The sequence below is a fragment of the Hylaeus volcanicus genome, chromosome 3, assembly GCF_026283585.1.
Source record: "Hylaeus volcanicus isolate JK05 chromosome 3, UHH_iyHylVolc1.0_haploid, whole genome shotgun sequence".
NCBI classification, from domain to species: domain Eukaryota; kingdom Metazoa; phylum Arthropoda; class Insecta; order Hymenoptera; family Colletidae; genus Hylaeus; species Hylaeus volcanicus.
Window position 1 is genome coordinate 26,651,069 of NC_071978.1, and position 18,476 is coordinate 26,669,544.

General features: G+C 46.5%; 1 protein-coding gene across 4 annotated transcripts in view; it reads left to right on the forward strand.

Moving 5' to 3' along the window:
• The window catches only part of LOC128873113 (mucin-2), a 289,775-nt gene that overhangs the window by 257,096 nt on the left and 14,203 nt on the right, over positions 1 to 18,476 (forward strand). For all 4 annotated transcript variants that reach the window (XM_054116419.1, XM_054116420.1, XM_054116421.1 and 1 more), the window contains exons 6-8: positions 5,644 to 7,643; positions 15,833 to 15,905; positions 16,456 to 16,496. In XM_054116419.1, the coding sequence (XP_053972394.1) occupies positions 5,644 to 7,643; positions 15,833 to 15,905; positions 16,456 to 16,496 (2,114 nt within the window). The remainder of the gene's footprint in view (positions 1 to 5,643; positions 7,644 to 15,832; positions 15,906 to 16,455; positions 16,497 to 18,476) is intronic.

An 18,476-nucleotide genomic window follows, 5' to 3' on the forward strand; every position in this document is an offset into this window, starting at 1 on the left:
CATAAGAAGGATACACGTGCTGGTACTTGTCACTATGACATTATCGATCGAATAGCTCGGTTCGTCGTCGGTTGGTCCGAGTATGGTCCCTTCTTACCATCTCCCTTTCCCCTTTGCCCTTCGCTGTACATAGTCGACTTTGCAACCCCCTGCGTGCAACCCTTTAGGGTCGCGTTCCTCGCAGATATCAGTGTGAAACTTGCTGAGCAGTCCTTTTCAATTTCTCTTACTCGATGTTCAAGAAACATTGTGATACATGCAAATTTTGTTGTTTTCTACGCTTATTTCTTATATATTAAATATTTCTTATCTTTCATTTTTCTCTGTACGAATATTAGCTTTGACACGGAAACTAGCCTGCTGCAAGCGTGTATTTAAACATTCGACCATCACTTTGTGCGTCCTCTTTAATAAGATTTCGTGATACGTACAATGAACCTAGGGAAAGTGAAAATACTCCCCTGTACATCAACAAACACCCCAATCCCATGTTTAACTGGATACGAACGTATCGATTACATCAAATAACACGACAGCGTTCTCTGTGCCCACGAAAATGATACAAGGACCATAAATTGGCGAAAGGAAGTACCGACTCGTCCGAGTGTCTGATGTTAGCGTCGGCGTCGGTGGCGGCGTCGACGTAACTGCGAAAATTTGCGCCCGCCTGCCCCAGCCTCACTATAAATCAGTTGAAATTTGTTATGCGCGGCACGCAGATGGTTTTGTTATATGAAAATATGTGCCGCGTAGGGATGGTATAAGTATCCCTCGGTAAAACACATCCCTTATACCCCACACCACCGTTCCCGGTCGTCTCGCCCCGCTCCTTACCCCAGACAGGCCCGAGGCGTCATGCTGTTCTGCGCTCTCTTTAATTACACCCCGAAACCGGGACGCGTGACGTATTGCCGTATGCCGAAAGGGACAAAAACGGCAACCTCTACTTCGGACCTGGCCCATTGATCCACGACTGGTAGGCTAATCGAACCGAAAGAACCATAACTGCACCTCGGGTGAAAGAATGTGTCTCACGACGCGTGGTGGTCATCAGTGACCGGCGGTCCAAACTTGCAATATTTCTTTAAACCAGTGTTGAACCGGATAACAGAGCAGTTATCAGAAAAGTGACCAAAACGTCCATCTGGAGTTAGTTTTATCCACACGAAACGAGTGGAGCAGTTCAGAAGGAACGTCATTGGAATTGCGTTAGCTGCTGTAGGAACACTTAAAAGTTGAAAAAATACGGGACCATATTTCCCACTTAGAGCGTCTCGGAAAACTCGACGGAACAAGACAACGATGTAAGGTGTTTCTCGCTGAGGAACAGGGTCCAGCGATGGAAGAGCCACTTAAAGCGTTGGTCCCGACAGCGTTAAATATTTGATCGGAATTCGATTGGTTTAAGACGTCAGTCTGCGAAGGGGCACGCTCGTCCAAAAAAAAAAAAGGCAAGAGGAGGAAGAAACGGGCAGAGAGAGCGAAGTGGTTGACGTAAGGGCGGATAGTTAGCGAAGGGACGGAGTATTCCCTTGGAGCCTAGAGTCGAGGCGATGTCCAACTGGGCAGCTGTCCCAGTCGCAGCGGTTCGTCCTCTGCTCTCGCACTAATGCCACGACACGAGTACGCTTTAAAATCTTCCCTCGGCCCCTGCCATGAAAGCGGCTCGACGGAGAATAGAGGCGGAATCGCAGAATCCCCTTGGAAATAAAGCCAATTCGTTAGGTTTCCCTGACAGGAATCATGTCCAGTAGAATGCCACCGTCGATGGTCGGACAATGGCTCCCACTACTCCCGGTTTGTTAAATAAGAGTTCTCGACGCGAGCTCATGATTCCCAATCCCCTGATTTCGGGAATCTCCCGATTATGCTTGACACTTTTCCAATTTACTTTTACGATTATTTAAATTAAGGAATGTTAAAAAATTATATTCGAATCGATCGAGTAATTTTTAGTATATACAAAAGAAATCCTTCGAAAAGTACACGTACGTGTTAATATGCTCGAAAAGGTTGCAGAAATAAATTTGTTACTAACTTAATCGTCCCAATCGATTGCTACTCTGCGACTTTGACCTGTTACGAACCGCTGGAAATTGTTCGGTGCCCCAGCACCCTAGTACTTCCACCCGGTGTCTAAGAAAGCCGAGGGTAACAGGAAGAGTCTGAGCCGCAAAACTCGCGCGAATCCACGTGGTGCCAAGTGGGGTGCATTAGCCAAGTTCCCCATTATCCACGCGTGAGAGACCCCTAAATTATCCGGCATTCGCCTAGCGCCGCCCTCCCCCACCCTTGAACGTCGGCGAGAAAAAGATGTACGAGTTCCTTTCGCGAGAACACCCTCGCCCCTGGGTGTTCAGCCGGAACAGGAGTGACGAAAACGATTCTGATTTAGTTAGACCTTATCCAGAAACAACCTTCAGGTAGTTGATACTTGATTTAATTAAATAGAGAGTAACGATGTTCAGAATGAAACCCGCGCTTGTTTGGACTAACGAAGGGGTTCAATTGCTAGTTGGAAGCAGATCGATGAACATCTGTGACGGATATCGATGTCAATATTTCACGAGTGCAGTTATTTTGGCACAAATCCGTCAACAGAGGCTTAATCTCCAATAGGACCGCTAAGAGTGCCGTGATCCGTCGGTGGTTTATCTAATTGGAATTGTCGAGGGCTCGAAGAAGGACGCCAGGGCCATCCAGAAGCAACGAGGAAAGATGAGAAGCGCGAGAGAGAGATTGAGGATCGGGGAGAGAAATCAGGGGAAAGAGCGAGACGGAGGGTACCTAAAGAACCATCGGTATGGCGAGGGAGGGGGGGAGGGAGGGGGTGTAAGTTTGGGCTATCTCTAAGAGCACAGTTCCAAGGAGGCTGCTTTAGACTCTAGTGACGTGACGTCGCCTAATACTCTAATCCCCTCAGAAGAGACTCCATCGTCCGCAATGCAGCCTCGTGTTCCTGGGTAACCATCTCCTCCGCTACGAACGACACTTGCTAATTAATTGACGAGTACGGATTTTGAGGTGTCGAGATCTTCGTGTCTGTCGAGAGGGAAGGCAGACTGTTATCTGTCGTCGCAGACCCAACAGCAACGCGACGGATCAAAACGCTTCACGCTACTCGAGTTCCATATTTCTGGATAGTTTCAACATCCGCCTTAGGTCTTGGGCCGATCCAATATTTTTCGCCTGTGGATACTCATTTTCTGTTGGTGGAGGATTAAAGTAACTGTATTTACGCATTATTAACGATACAATAGAGTGATTCATTTATCGCGATAATAATGACAGTGGTGATAGCACAAAACTCGGGACAAAACGATCTTACCATTCTCAGCCTCCCTGCATGCCAGTAGACAATATGCACCGTGTACATGACCATACGCCAAGATTTTCACTAACAATGTTACTCGCATTCCCGTATTTGCAACGAGATGAAAGAACGAAACAGCAGTGGTTCATCCAGAGACTTTAACAGCAGACGCGACACATTCGGTACGAAAACGAAACTAATCTTTTCGCGATACGTCGACGAACGCAGGCACTCGGGCCTCGAGAAGGGCTGCTTTCTAATTATTCCCCACAGGCCATAAGGGATGACACGTAATTGGAGGGTGGACGAGGAAGCATTGATCCCTAACTGGAAGGGATTCAAGCTGTTCCTTGCCCCGCTCCTGTCCCGTATCTCTCTTTCTCTCGTTCTCGTACTCGGAGCTGGACCAATGAGCATCGGCCAGCCGAAGAAAAGTGATAATGTCTTAAGCCGTCGGCGCGATTTAACTTCCGATTTTAGTTTCGTGGAGGGGGAGGGGCGGGGGGCACATTCTCTTCCCAGCGGTCCTTTCTAGGAGTTCGTTGCTCTAAACTCCGAGATTTCGCGGTCTGAGGAGGGTTTAGGGTTTAAGGAAAGCCCACTCGCTCCCCGCGATCCTTGGAAGCTTCGCTAAGCGCTGACGCTGATCCTGCTCTTCTTCTTCTTCCTGTACCACCTCTTGGAACCAGGGTTTATCTAATTCGAGTTGTAGGTTCCTCGCTATCGCTCTAAACCGTACGAGCGAACCGATCGCGGAGTCCGGCGATTAAAAATATTCCCTACCATCGATCGAGGCGAGCGAACAGTCGAAATCGCGTTACGGGATCGAAATCGACACACGTCATCCAAAGTTAACCCGAACTCAACCGGTGCAACGTCTCACAACGAACTTTCCAAGATAAATATACCAGGGGAAGCATTGCGGAGATAATCAAACATTTAGCGAACCGGCGTGCATAAATTTCTTAACCGATGTACTCGGAGAGGTTTGAATCGAAACGCAGAGAAAACCTAGATAACTTGGTATCGTTGAAGATCGTCACGCAGCTATTTTGAACCTGGGTATACCAAGACAAGAGTCGCGGAACGTATTTCTGTCGACGTGAATCGGAATAGAAGCTTCTGTAATAAAAGCTTCGCGAGTCCTCGCGTTTATGCTCGCTGTTTTAGCGTAATCAAAGGTAAACAGACTCGATAGTCGCAGAGCTGCGTTTTCGCTGTTAATTCTAATTTAATCGGACGTTTGCTCGTTACGCGAGGCTCTCGATTGGATAAAGGACAGCGAAAAAGGATGGTCTCCGTTGCGAGGAACCGGAGCTGCCTGGACTCTTACGGCAGCGAGAAGAACCAGGTAGCACAGGTAGAGGGTCGAGGCGAAACGGGGCGGTGGAAGTTGAGAAGTGGGCGAATGTAAGCGACGGAGGTGTACGGCGCACGTATCCCAACACACTGGACGGCTCGGTGTGCATCCAGGGGTCGTGTTCCATTCTCTGCTATCGCAGGGGGTGGCGAGGTGAGCAAGGGGATGTGCTGTGAGGCCGGGAATCGCGTTCCAGCTAAGCTGAAAGGGGTGGACAGTGCGCAGAACCCGCCCCCACTTTTCGCGGCGAAGCAGAAGGCTGACGGTTGCCCGCGCAAGCCTTCATCCCCTCCGTGTGCTCCGGAAGATCGCCACCCTCGAACGAACTTAAACATAGCACAGTAGCTCGCGAGCACCCCGTCTGGAAGGGCTCACCGCGCACCAGTGCTACGCAAATAGTCCGTTTCGTGCGTATCAGTGGCACGTCGAGCACGCGTGACTGGTGTGCGAGCACACGCGTGCGCGTGCGTGTGCGTGTCGCGTAGTACGCGCGCATACGTGTACCCGAGAATTGTCGAATTGTACCTAGGAGAAAAGTCCACGGACGCGGCGGTGGTGTTCGAATCGAAGGAGAAAACGCTGGCAGTTGTTCATCTGGAGATTGGAACGTCTCGACTGGATGGAACGGGTCCCAAGATCCGGGGCGATGGCCCTCGACGGCCCCCGACAGCTTTCAGGTGAAGTTTCTTGAGAGACCAGTACCTTTAGCCTTTCGATACGGTGTTAAAGTATATTCCAAAACGAAACAAAAAAAAAAAATTGAGAAGAACGGCGTGTGAAATCGTTTGGAACCGAGAGAACCCGATCCCGAGGTTGCGAGAGTTGCTATCGCGTTAGGATCGCGCCGACCTTGAGCAACGACATTGCACTCATAAATCAAAAAAAAAAAAAAAAAAAAAAAACTCACTGCGCATCCATGCATCCGACAAGAGAGCAGATTTCCTGATCCTCTGGAATTTTTGTGTTCCAGGGTGGAACTGACCAGCGTGCCGGGTGGCCAGAATGCGATGGCTCATCTCAAAAAACGTAAGCTGGAAGCAGAATCTGTCAACCCGAATCCTAAGCAACCGCAGCAGCAACAACAGCAACAGCAGCCGTTTCAGCAACAGCAACCGTTGATCAACAGGAAGGGTGCACAAGCGGCCATTCCACAAGAAATGGAGACAGCTGATGCTGCTGCCAAACGAAGGAGGAAAAGTGTACGGGACGACGAGACGCGAAAGTCGTTGGACGCGAACGATTTGAGCAAGACCATACCGTTGCCGCAAAAGAAACGAGCGTTCGCGGCTGGCAACTGTGGCAGCCCCGCGCGAAAGTCCAGCAAGCATTCGGAGGAGCCCGAAGACGACGAGACTCTCATCAGGGAGACCGAGGCAGCGTTGAAAAGTTTGTCGGGAAGCTGGCCTGGGCCCCGAGGATCCCTTTATCAGAGAGGTAATTCGGACGAGGACAAGTACGAATCGAATTTCGAGAATCTGTTCGAGGAGAAGAAGGAGAATCCGAAGCTGTCGCCGTCGTCGATGTCCAACTCCTCGACCGCGAGCAACGAGGCTGGGTGCTCGTTGAAAGATGTGATAACGTTCCGCGGTCAACAAGACAGAAACAGCAAGACTCAGCAACAGCTGAGACAGTTGGACTCCGGCAAGCAACAATTGCACCCTGCCAAAGTTAAGAAAGATCTCGAACATTTCCTTAAATCGGAACACGACAGCGTCGGCGTTCACAGCCAAGTAAACAATTCGAATCCCAACGAGCCGGGTAAGATCAGACCAGTGCCGGTGAGGTCTTTGTCGAGCAAGGATCGAAACGACAGGAACATGGTCGGCGCGCACGTGGACCCTCAAGGTCGCCAAAGCGACAAGTATTCCAGATACGATCCGCCAGACTTCAACGAATTGGTAGACGATTCGTCGAACGAGCTGGAGATCGACATGTCGGATCCAGCAACCGAGAAAGACGACGTGGACAGGGACAAGATGAATGACAGGGACAGGGATCGGACATGCAGGAACGGTCAATCGCCGCAGAACGCCGCGAGACACCAGCAACACCAGCAACACCAACTATACGCGAACTACCATAGACAGTACAGTGAAAACAGTATGAAGGTTCTGCCAACGGCGACCACGACCTCTTCCACGTCATCGCCGCCCTCGAATTCCCCGTTCTCGGCGACCTCGGCGTTTAGACCACCCAACACGGACCACGCGAAGGGAACTGGTCGAGGTACACCGTCAGTGGCCGTTCCATCCGCGTCGATTCCACCTATCGGCCCGTATCCAGCATCGGCCACGTTCGTTGGTTACCCGACCCCCGGTCCAGGACCCACGATGCCTACCCCGCAACCTGTTACGGGGATCGCGCCCACCACGGAGGACAAGCATCCCTCCACGGTTTCGTTGCTTCAGCTGAAATCGTCGAAAGAGGAGACCCACCACGTGACCAGGCACGAGGTGACACCGAATCCCGTGACCAGCAGCAAGAGCCCAACCGGTGGTCTGTCAGCGGTGACCAGTCCCGACTCGTCGAAACAGTACACGATTCTTCAGCCAGCTGGAGTTGGTTCTCGAGCTGCCAGTGCCCTCCAGGACATAGCTAGAGAAGGGGTAGTCAGTGTCACGGCCGTGAGCAGTTGCACCACCGCGAACGGAAACTCGACGAACGGTAGCAGCGGGAATAACGCTGGGAACTGTGGCAGCAACGTTCCCAGCAAAACGACGAACAGCAACAGTGGTGGTAACACGAGCAACAACGCTAACACAACCGCGAACGGGAGCAACGTGGCCAGCATCACCATTACCGCCGTGTCCACCACTACGACGACGTCCAGTCCCACGACCGGCGGCGACGTGTCGTCCGGAAGTGGAACAGGTCAGCAAGAGAATGTCATGAAAATGCCGGAGAGGTCCGGAGGGACGTTCGACGGGAGCAGGCCAGGAATGTCCATGTCTCCGTCCAGTCTCGGCAGAGGTGAGAATTCCAATGTCTTATCCGTACGAGTCCTGACGGCTGTGGAATGTAAACTATCCCTGTGTTTAGTATCCGAGGGATTCTTAGCTTTCAGGGCCGTTCGAAATGATACCGCGATCGAGCCGCGATTATTTTCGACTCGCGTGCCCCGTCGAGACTTTAACGACAGCACGGCGATTTAAATCGGGTTTCGAAGGGCTGGATGCGAGCACAGAGGCGCATAAGAAATTTGTGATATCGATAAGGTCGATGCTCGTAGTGGTAGGGTTAGCGTTTGTGTGTTATCCCCTGCAAAAGGGGGACAAAAGGCATTTTCGACTCTCCCGCGTTTCGTACTCTTCTATCTCTCGCCCCCGCGGGCTCTCTCTTACTTTCTCTATGAAGTTAGGGCAGTTAGGGTAGCGCGGAAAATCAATAATTACGAAGCGAGGGGCGATGACTCAAATGGTGAAATCAAGGTCTCTCAAAGTAAAGTTATTCTCCATATCCTCCGCTACAGGCACTTTGTCTTCGTCTTTGACGCGACTCTGGAAACTATTCGCTTGATCGTGGAACGTCGTGATGATTGTAAAGGCACGTGACGCGGAGGAACTGGGGATAGTTAGATTTATTCGAGCACGTAGGGATCGTAGTAGTTTAGAAGTGAAGAATTTTAGAGATTTGGAGATTCATTTGTCGATTTAGGAAGAATCCGACTCGAATAAAATGTTAAAATGCAGGAATCATTAACTCGAATCTGGAATACATACGTATTCCTTTAAATATCAAAACTAAATTTTATAATTTAGTGGTAGATAATTGAATACGCTGTGACAAACAATGAATAATTCTTCAATATGAAGGATCCTTAAATATCAAAAGATTTTCCCAATTTTGAATCCGTTGCGCGTAGACGCAGTCTTGCGATTCAGAATTTAGCAAATATCTCGTATATGGAAACGAGACACCCTAACGGTTCCTGTAGCAAGGGATCAGAGAAAAATCCTTATACACCTGGAGGCAAGGTACCGCGCAGCGTGACAGGTGGGAGTTCGAGTGCATTCCGGGGTCTTAGGGCAGCGATGACACGATGTGCCTAGGCGGGGAAATTTGGGGTTGATACCACGTCATACGTATAAGCCGCAGCTGTCAGCAGCTAGAAACGTGACTAGCATCCCAGCCACACCACGCTACCTTATTACCACCGTGCGGCTCTGCTGCCTGTCCTCATTATCCCCTTAGCGTTTTCTCCGCCAGAACCTGCGGAGATGAACATTCCTGAAGCGAATTGCCGCGGATAGACGTAGAGGGAGAATTTCTAACGGTCTTCCTCGATAATCTTCGACCACCGAGTTACATTTTCGAGCGTTTTCCCAGAGATAGAATCTGAACTCGGTGTCGTTTAACAGCATCCAGGGATTGTATATTAGAGATTCCTTTTAGAGAAAACTCTGTTTTATTTAAATAATTCACAGGATAGTATCTGAGTCTGGTATCGATGAAAACGAAAAAAATAGTTACAATATGATCGTGTTTCAAATTTTATCAATCGCGAAATAGGACCAAAATGAAAATATGAGAAACTTAAATATCGCGAGAAACCTCGAAACAATAATTTTTTAACTTGAACCTCGCATGCTTAAAGCATCTGTAAACATAAAAAAATATTAGTATCCCAGGAGGAAAGAAAAAATTGCACAAACAAAGCCCTCCATCGGTGTACGGTGAAATTTATTTTCCAGCAATTTCAGAGTCAAACTGTCAATCTCTCGCGGGGCGTTCGATCATTAAAAGATCACGAGTGCGCGATAGGGCCGAGTTAATCCAGCAGCGCGGAAATCTCGGCGAATAAACGCAGGGCCGTGATAAGTGGGCACGATTAATCGCATACTTACAAGCGTGACGGCGGTACAGGCGTGCCGGACCCTGGTACTCGTGGTAGAGTTTTAATCGCGGGGGTTTCTCGTTCGCGCCGGTCGGCTCACCAGATCCTTTCGATTTAGCGAGCGGCTCGCGTGAGCCGCGTGCCCTTTTTCATTTTTCTTCCTTGCCTCTTCGGCAGTATTTTTTTTTCTCACTCCCATTGGACGCGCGTGCCCGCGTGGGAGCGTGTTGACACGCCATAAAATCGCTATCGGGAAATCCGTCGGCCGCAAACACCACCCTTTCCGCGTTGAAACCGCGCGGCAGGCAGGGTTGGCCTGGCTAATAAAAAAATAAACTGCCCTGTAACTCAATTTTACGCTGCCTTTGCGGCCGCACGCATAAAAAGGACCTTTACTCGCGCGCAGGGGCTCTACCCTCGCGTTAAGGGCGCGCGTCGCCGTGTGTAAATACGTACCTCGCGATTGTTCCCCGAGCTGCTTGCTTTTTTTTTAGATTCCTTTCGTCTTCCGCTCAAGGCGAAACGTAACGTCTTGATCGACCGCGACGATCGCCATGGTCCGTCTCCCCTCGATCGCCGATGGTTGGCTGGATCAGGACAAGAATAAATTGCGAACAGAAAATATCGTTCATCGTATGGGGTATCTGTTACTGTGGTGGGGATGTTAACCCTTTAGAAATGAAATTTTGTTTAGCGCTGACAAAAATTGTAGGGTTGGATTATTGATAAATGGAGTGTTTTAAAAGGAGTCCCTTAACATCTTAATGGACAATTATTATTAGAATATATAAAACGTCCTGGTCTATATTTAGCGAAGCCTAAAATTCCTATTATTCGGCTCTTCTCAGAAAGAGTTTGTCGACCTCCGCCCCAGACGACCCGACCTAACACGCTCCAAACGCTCGAAGCGTGTTGAACGGACTTGCAGGGATGCGATAGGGACAGCCTGGAGTCTCCTCAACACCCCTTTCCGCCCCTATAACCCTAACACACTTCACGTCGCGACAAGTCGTATAGACTGCAATAAAATGTAGGGTACGTAGACGTGCATGTTTGAAGAGCTCCTTAATCTCTTTAGCAGAGGTCTCCCATTTCGAGTGCACAATTATTAAGTAACAAATATTAAGATTGCAAGACAAAGCAAACCTTTTAGCTGTAACGAAGACCCTTTATTAAGTTCACTATGATCTATCAGTGTGTGTGTGTGTGGATAAAGGCTCTCGTAAAATCTACAGGGTCAAAGATGTTTCACTTGCATTTTTCTTCGAAGCGTAGAAAAAGGTATCGAAGGTCTCCAGTATCGGAGGATTAAAATAAGTACGCTGCTATTTACTCACTCCAGTGTATGGATATTGAAACTTGTTCATCGATTGATCACGATTATACAAGGAGCTCCTATCATGGACGCGACTCGACCACAATTTTTTTAAGTGTTCCTTGAATTTTAACGCAGTAAAGTCATTTTTATTATTATTTTCGGATAATAGGATACGGATTTTCTTGAGATCGATCATTATGCACTCCAGGTGAGATAGTCTAAATGTCGCAACGCCAAGCTCGCAAAAATCAGAATTTGTTTAAATAGTAAAATTCTAGCTCCGCATACAATAATATCCTAAATGGTACGAATGGAAACCTTCGAATAGGACTTCGAAACGCGAAAGAGGAAAAAGAAACGCGGCACGCGTCGCTCGCGCAGCGAGCCGAATGAATAAAACAATCCGGGTGTTTATGTACACCTCTGGCCCTCCCGTGGTGACCCTCACGTGAAATGGCAACAAAATAACACAATTACACACTCGACCACGGCCTCACCCCTCGGCACTCATCCACGTTCTCGCCCCTCGGATCCGCTTTTTCCTCTTTTCCCTGTGACCCTCTCTCGCCCGTCGCAAACCCGTCACGGGTTCCCATAGGGAAAAAAGACGGGGATAGAGAGGTCGGCCAAAGCGGCAGGAGAAAGAGGAGAAAAAGGAGAGAGATCCGACCGACTCGTTACAAGTCTATTCAGAGATCCGGAAAGAACAGCGCGTGCCGGTATTCATTTTGTTGACCGGAACCATTATCTGCCCCTTCGCTCTCTTTCCTCTGTTCTGGCGGAGCTTAGGCGCCGGCCACCCGTTTTAAAACCTTACGGCTAATTTATTAATCCTGCCCGGCGGCCGACCGCTCTTGCTTGCCCTCGGTTACCCGCCTCGCTGCTCGTTTTTTAACCTTGCCGCTAATTAAAAAGCACCCGGAAACCCGGCGTTCCTCCGCGGACGTTCCTTGTTTCTTCATTAACGCCACTGTCGAAATCGGAGCGCTATTGGGTCATCTGCGGAAAGTTTGCAGCATATTTTATTAGCTACATGGTAACGTTAACTTAATTTGAAGTCTAGGTACGTGCACCAAATTGTAACAGGGGTTGTAGGTAGTTTATAGAAATGAAATTTGTTGGATCTGTGGGTCCATCTGTGGGTGGGTTATGAATATGGTACAGGGGAAGGTTTTGTTGATAATGTATGTTTTCTTTAATTTAAGGCAGAGCTTGAGGAATACTACAGGTGTCAGTATTAAACGAGAAACATTGATGTTGTTAAGGTATAAGTTATGAAACTCGTGACAGGTTCGTTAATGCCGAACAAAAAGAATTGTTTTTATTTTATAAACACGTATTGTACACATGGTGGGTATGAGAGTAAAATAACGCGTACAAAAAGTCTTCGTCGCTAATTCCAAATTTCGTCCAGCATCGTTTTTCCATTTTTCTAATTCACTAATACATCAACGCATTAAACGTGACGAAAATACTGGGACCCCTATCACTGTCGTTTCTCCATCGACAGCGACCGAACGACTCCACCCCTCGTGTTTCTTCGGTTCGGCGAATAAAGTATGTCGCTAATGACGTCACGTATCGTAATCCAATTTACGGAAGGTGGACCAGCCTTAAGAGGAGGCGAGTATCTAAGCAGGGATCGGCTCGGGTCCCTCTCTCTTTCTGGGACGCGAAATGACGGCCTGATGAAGTTTCTCGGCATCATGGCGACCGTTTCGGGGTCGGGCGGTAGTTGGCTAGGAAGGATCAGGGCCAGAGGAGGATTAGTACACGACAAAGTTTATAAAAGTGCGCTCACTCCAAGGGAAACTTCACTCCCTTTCCTCGCGGCCAACCTAAAGCTTGGCCTCCCCTTCGTGCTCCTTCGACCTCCCTTTTTCTCGAACCCCTCCAACACACGTGACGAACGTACCTATGCGCTGTCCGAGCTTTTCGTGTTAAGAAACGTCGAATTGGCCTCGCCGAGGATGAAATGAGTTAATGCGTGAGATGAAGATCGTGATCCTGGCAAACTCGTCCGAACGGGATTAACGTCGCGAATCTGGACATTCGTCTAAACAGGCTCGACAATGGCGTCTACCTGTGGTATCGAGTTCTTCGATTTTGGTTCAGGTACTTTAGATAGCACAGCTTAATAATTAAAGCCTATAAATTTCGTTCATATAACACAGTTTTCAACATCAGTACATATTATAGTTCATATAACAGTCAGTTTATTACATTCTAACGATAGTACGTGTTCGTTAAGTGTCGACTGCCAGCAGCGAGAACTGCTCTAGGAAAGAACTCGTTACGTTTATCGCTGCGCCTGGCTATTAAAATTATAGTCTTTACTGGACACACGGTGTCGCCTGATCGCCATCGTACCGAGAAAGAACAGCTCGCGAAAACTTGTTAAAATCAACATCGCGCTGGAAGGGTCCTACAGCTAGATCGTCTCATCCCGAAGCGATTGGTACTTCTGGGCTACATACAGCGTGCTGGAAACCTGTAATTGTCTGGTCACGCGAGGTCACCCTGAGAACACGAACACGATTGTACGTGACGTGCACCAGCCATTACATTATGGCCAGACCACGACAGATGGTGCAGGTTGCTTGAGCATGTCCCCGATACGATTTCGTGACGGGCGCAAGAACGGTCAAAATTAGGGAGGTAAAGAATTGGAAAAAAAATATTTTTTTATTATAGTATCGTCGTTAAGCGTCCTGTGCAATTTTTGACACCTGCTACGTTGGCATTGGCAGACTGCTGATTTTATATATTTATGGCTCTGACGCTGGATTAAATATGTAAACATGAGAAATAATATGGTGAACGTATTTAGACTACATAAAATATTAATATTTTATATAGTCTTATCTACGAGAGAAGACAGGTTCGTTTCTTGGTTCATAGAGAAGTTTAGGACGAACATGCCCGCAGTGTTAATCCTTCAGGCTTAGTTACGGGACAGAGAAATCCCAGTGGTTATTCGCAAATGCGTAACTCGTGCAACAGGATCCAAAGTGGTCACACACGGATATTTCAGTTCCTTAAACTGGCTCATCGGATTCAATTACCTTCAATTCAGAAATTTACAATTATCTACAATTAGATACACATGTAATTTCGAAAAATAAAAATGTAGAAAAACTACGATACTGGATAATATTCAATGAAACACATGCAACGAAGACGACGTATTCTTCGTCGCTTCAGAAAATTATTGAACAACGTATAAAGCCAGTTATCTAACCAGCACTTGTTTCTTCGAAGTTTACAAGAAATAGTAACGAGACGTTCTGTAAACATGTTTTCGAGATCAGGCAATAAACGTCTAGTTTATTTGCTTGTAGGTTCAACGGTCTGAGGAAGGAATATAAAGTATACATGAATATTGGCAAACCAGAAATACAACGCATTCTCCGACGGTGTAGCGAGCGAAACTACACCACGATGTCGGACATAGCAGTTGTCATCCATTCGATAGGTAATTTTCATTCAATTCCGCGTGCTGCCACGGTTGCCGTGAAAAGGATGTCGGCCGACGGGCTTTTTATTGTTCCGTGTATTTTTCCGTTCGCGGCATCCCGCTGTATTTATTAAGAATTCCATTTTTAACTATCGAGCATTGTCGTCAGCAGTCACACCTTTTACTTGATCTAAACGAAGCGACAAACACGTGCAGCTGACTGTTAATTCTGGAAGTCACGGTATAAAGTGAAAACAGAAATTGATTGGAACTTGATAATCAAATTTAGATGTTCGTGATTAACAGTTGCACAGATCTTTCTCAGTATGGGGTATAATTCTATTTATACGATACATCATGAAATTTATTTTTGAAAATCCTTCTACATCCAGGATGGAAACGTAAAGTGAAATATATCGATTTGACCCCGCGCGTACATGTGGTTAAATAAATAAATAGGTTCTGGATCCTACTTTAAACATACGCCATGCCTTCGAATTAACTAATAATACGTAATGAAACCCTATCAATATTTCACGATAGGATGGACAAATTATTATAATATCGGTATCGAGGGGAAGCCTTCATTTTCCATGCACATAAAGACTGTGTCCTGTCACCAGTACGCCGCCTCGAATATCGATTCGCGAGGTTTATTCGACCGCCAGAGCGAAAGTGAATATCCGAGAGCGACGTGTATGCGCATCGGTATTACAAAAACCAACAACGGTGTAACAATATTTTCTCGCGTATCGGACCACCGTCGCGCCGCGAGTCGCTGTATCAAACGGGATTCCGACACGGCGTGTATACGCAATTTATTTCACAATCAAACCAGCTTGTCGCGGTCATTAAATTCCGCGACGAAACGCGGGACCACGGACAGGACGAGTTACGGTTTACTCGATATCGCAATTAACGCGGCGCATAATCGATATTAATTAGCGTGCACAATGCGATCGATTTAAACTCGTCGCGTGAATCGAAACTGGCACGCTTTATCGTCGAACGTTTCCATCGGCGAGCGACAATTACGTCCGAACAATCTCTCTCGGTGTTTTTAGATTAAATCGAATGGCTATCGACGGGATCAATTTATACTCCTTGGGAGAAAATGTGACCGTGTCGGGGGAAGCTATTGAGATTCGAAACGATGAAAAGCGAGGTTTATTGAATTTAAATGCGAGGAATGTAGGCCGCGCAAGAAATCGTGGTTAGTTAGTCAGGAAAGTGTTACTTAATTCGTATTAATATTCAGTTTCATTAATATACTTTAGATGTTAAAATATTTTTGGTTAGTTTGTTTTTTCTTGGAAGGAAATATTTCCTTGATAAATAAATGAATAAATTCTCATATAAAAATACAACAATTAATTAATCAACCAAGTGATACAACTTCTCCGATAAAGTCCAGGAACTTAAAAAAGGATAGTAATATATATTAATGAGATTCTTTCCTCATTTTAATCGATTGATTTTCACAATGTTTCCGAGAACGGAATGCGACCAATACGAAATCTGACCATTTGCCGTGGTTTGATTTGTTACAGAGGGCAACAAGTGCCCGACCCCAGGCTGCACGGGGCAGGGTCACGTGACCGGACTCTACTCACACCACCGCAGGTAAGCAATTATCGATAATTAACCTGTGCTCTGCACTTTGCCCTGGTCGATTAGACACCTACGCGCTGCGAGGGAAACACCGAGCGGAACCGCGCGAATAGAATAGACCTGACGCCAACAAACCGATTCGACGTATCGACTCATGACTAAGTCGTGCACTAGTGGTTATGGCCACTTTAACACCAGGTGCGTGTACGGATGGAGCTCTAGAATCTCGCGTCGTGATAAAGAAAAACATGATTCACTCGCGATATAAATGTGTCAAAATTAAATTTATTCAGATCAATTACTATAATCGCCAATGTTAGATTATTTTTAAATTGTTAACTAATAGTAGCAAAACTTTTGACCTTTAGTTAATTTCAACTCGCAACCACCAAACACTATCCAATGACTCAAAACGTAATTAATGAAAGAGAATCCCTCAAAGTTCCTTAAAAAATGATTATGCGACGTATTTAAATGTACCAACTATTATTTGGTATAGCTAAACCTTCCTCTTTGCATATCACACATGAAAGTCTATCATCGTTCGTTACTGTGATTTCAGCCTCTCCGGATGTCCAAGGAAGGATAAACTGACGCCAGAAAGTAAGTAATCGGCAACGAGCAAAGATCATTGTATTACTTCTTATTGTAGTTACATAGATGCATCTTCTTTTTGCGAGATTGCCTTTTTCACACGACAGGGCAAGGAAGTGGTGAGCGAGCGTGAACGGATGTGTGCACATGTTTACTCACTATAGCGCGTTTCTGTTAGCAAACGATCAGGGATGGGGAACCTGAAACCTTTTAAAATGTTCGTTAAAACGGTCTCCCCTAAATATTGCATCAATTATACCTCTTTATTTCCGAATTACACAAAACAAATTTATTTTCATAGAGGATATTTATTTTCATCGATTCGAATTTAAAATTATTAAAGATATTAAAGAACTATAAATTTTTTTTCTTCTGTAGTATGCTAACCTGTTCGTAGTTTAAGTAAAATGACGTCCTTCGATTCGAAAGGGTTTCCCACCCCTGCGATCAAATTTTTCGGTGGAGGGAATCACAAGCTTCGTATCGCCATCGCGCACGAGACATTAATTTCGAAAGAAGCGTACGAACTTGCTCGCATCCGGCAGAAACACAGCCACGCGACACAATCGAATTGGAAAACACGATTCTTCAATGTCGTTGCTTCTAGGCGAGTCGACGGAAAAGGAAACGCGGCCGCGTCGGCCCCGTCTCTATGTGTGCCTATGTGTCTGTCTGTAACATTCTTTGTGCTTTTTCGTTTGCGGGGTAGAGAGCTTTATTTATTGCGTTCACTTCCGTTTTAATTTCTCGTTTTGTTTGTAGTTCATTATAGTAGAGAATTATCACCACACTTGAACTTGGTTATGTTGGCCTACGTACCTACGAACAACTGGAGAACTCGAGACACGGACGGTGTGCGGCCACCCGTTATATACTATATATATATAATGTAATATATGCGTATGCGCGCACGCCTGAATCGAGACGGGGGATTTTCTGCGATTGAGTATAATTGAACGTCGATCACACTCCCCTGTGACACGGTTACCGAGAAACGACGCTCGTCGTGCGCTTTAGGAGGCATCACCCTCGTACAAAGATATCCAAACGGAGAAAGATTGTCGAGTAATACCCGTAATCGTAGTGACGAGAGACTTCGAACGTCGTGCTATTTCGTAACGCAACTCCTAATATAATTCTCAGCAATTATAAATCCTTATTTTTCGTTTCTGTTGTAGGGCTGTTAGAAATTAAATAAGTCACGCAATGCTGGTTTAAGTGCGCTAAGTGGCGATGGGCAATCGTTTAATCAGAATCTGGACAAGAAATATTTGTTAATATTTCATTATTATTCTCATATTTATTTACATTAATAATAATTTGAAGAATGCTACAAAGAGCGAAGAACTTGCACTTTGTATACGGTGTCCAACAAACGAGAAACCCAACAGTCCCAGACACAGAACACACGGCTAACCCGATCACAGTACACGAACTGCAAGTTGTTGTCTTATAATTTTATCACTGGATTGATTATGTCTTTACTTGAGTTTCTCTCTACCCGCTCGGTATACTTGGTTGTACTGTTATACACTTTTTATTTTGTATTTTCATCCCGTGACGTTTGTTGTAACCCGTCCGATCTTTCTCTGTTTTTCTTTTTCTCTCCTCCTATCTTACGTTTCTGTTACGTTCTTTCCTCTCTCTCTCTATACACGACACCTCTCTCGTTCGGTGTTATTCGTCGAAACGGAACGTGTCAAGGACGAGTCGAATAATTATACTCAACGCATAACTGAAAACCAAGCTGACGAGCCATGGTTACGGGGGTCACAGACTCGACGATTTTTCGTGGAATAATTACTACGTTTATGGTTTTTTTCGGTCTAAGATATTCTTCAAATCGTGCATTAATTCGCGCGAAGAAACTGTTAAAATTATTTTGAAGAAGTCGCGATGCCTGTGGCCCCTACCTTAATTATCCAACCGGTCGTTCGGGGTGTGCGTGAATGCGTGCGTGGTCCGAGTAGTGCAGTGCGTGCAAGTCGC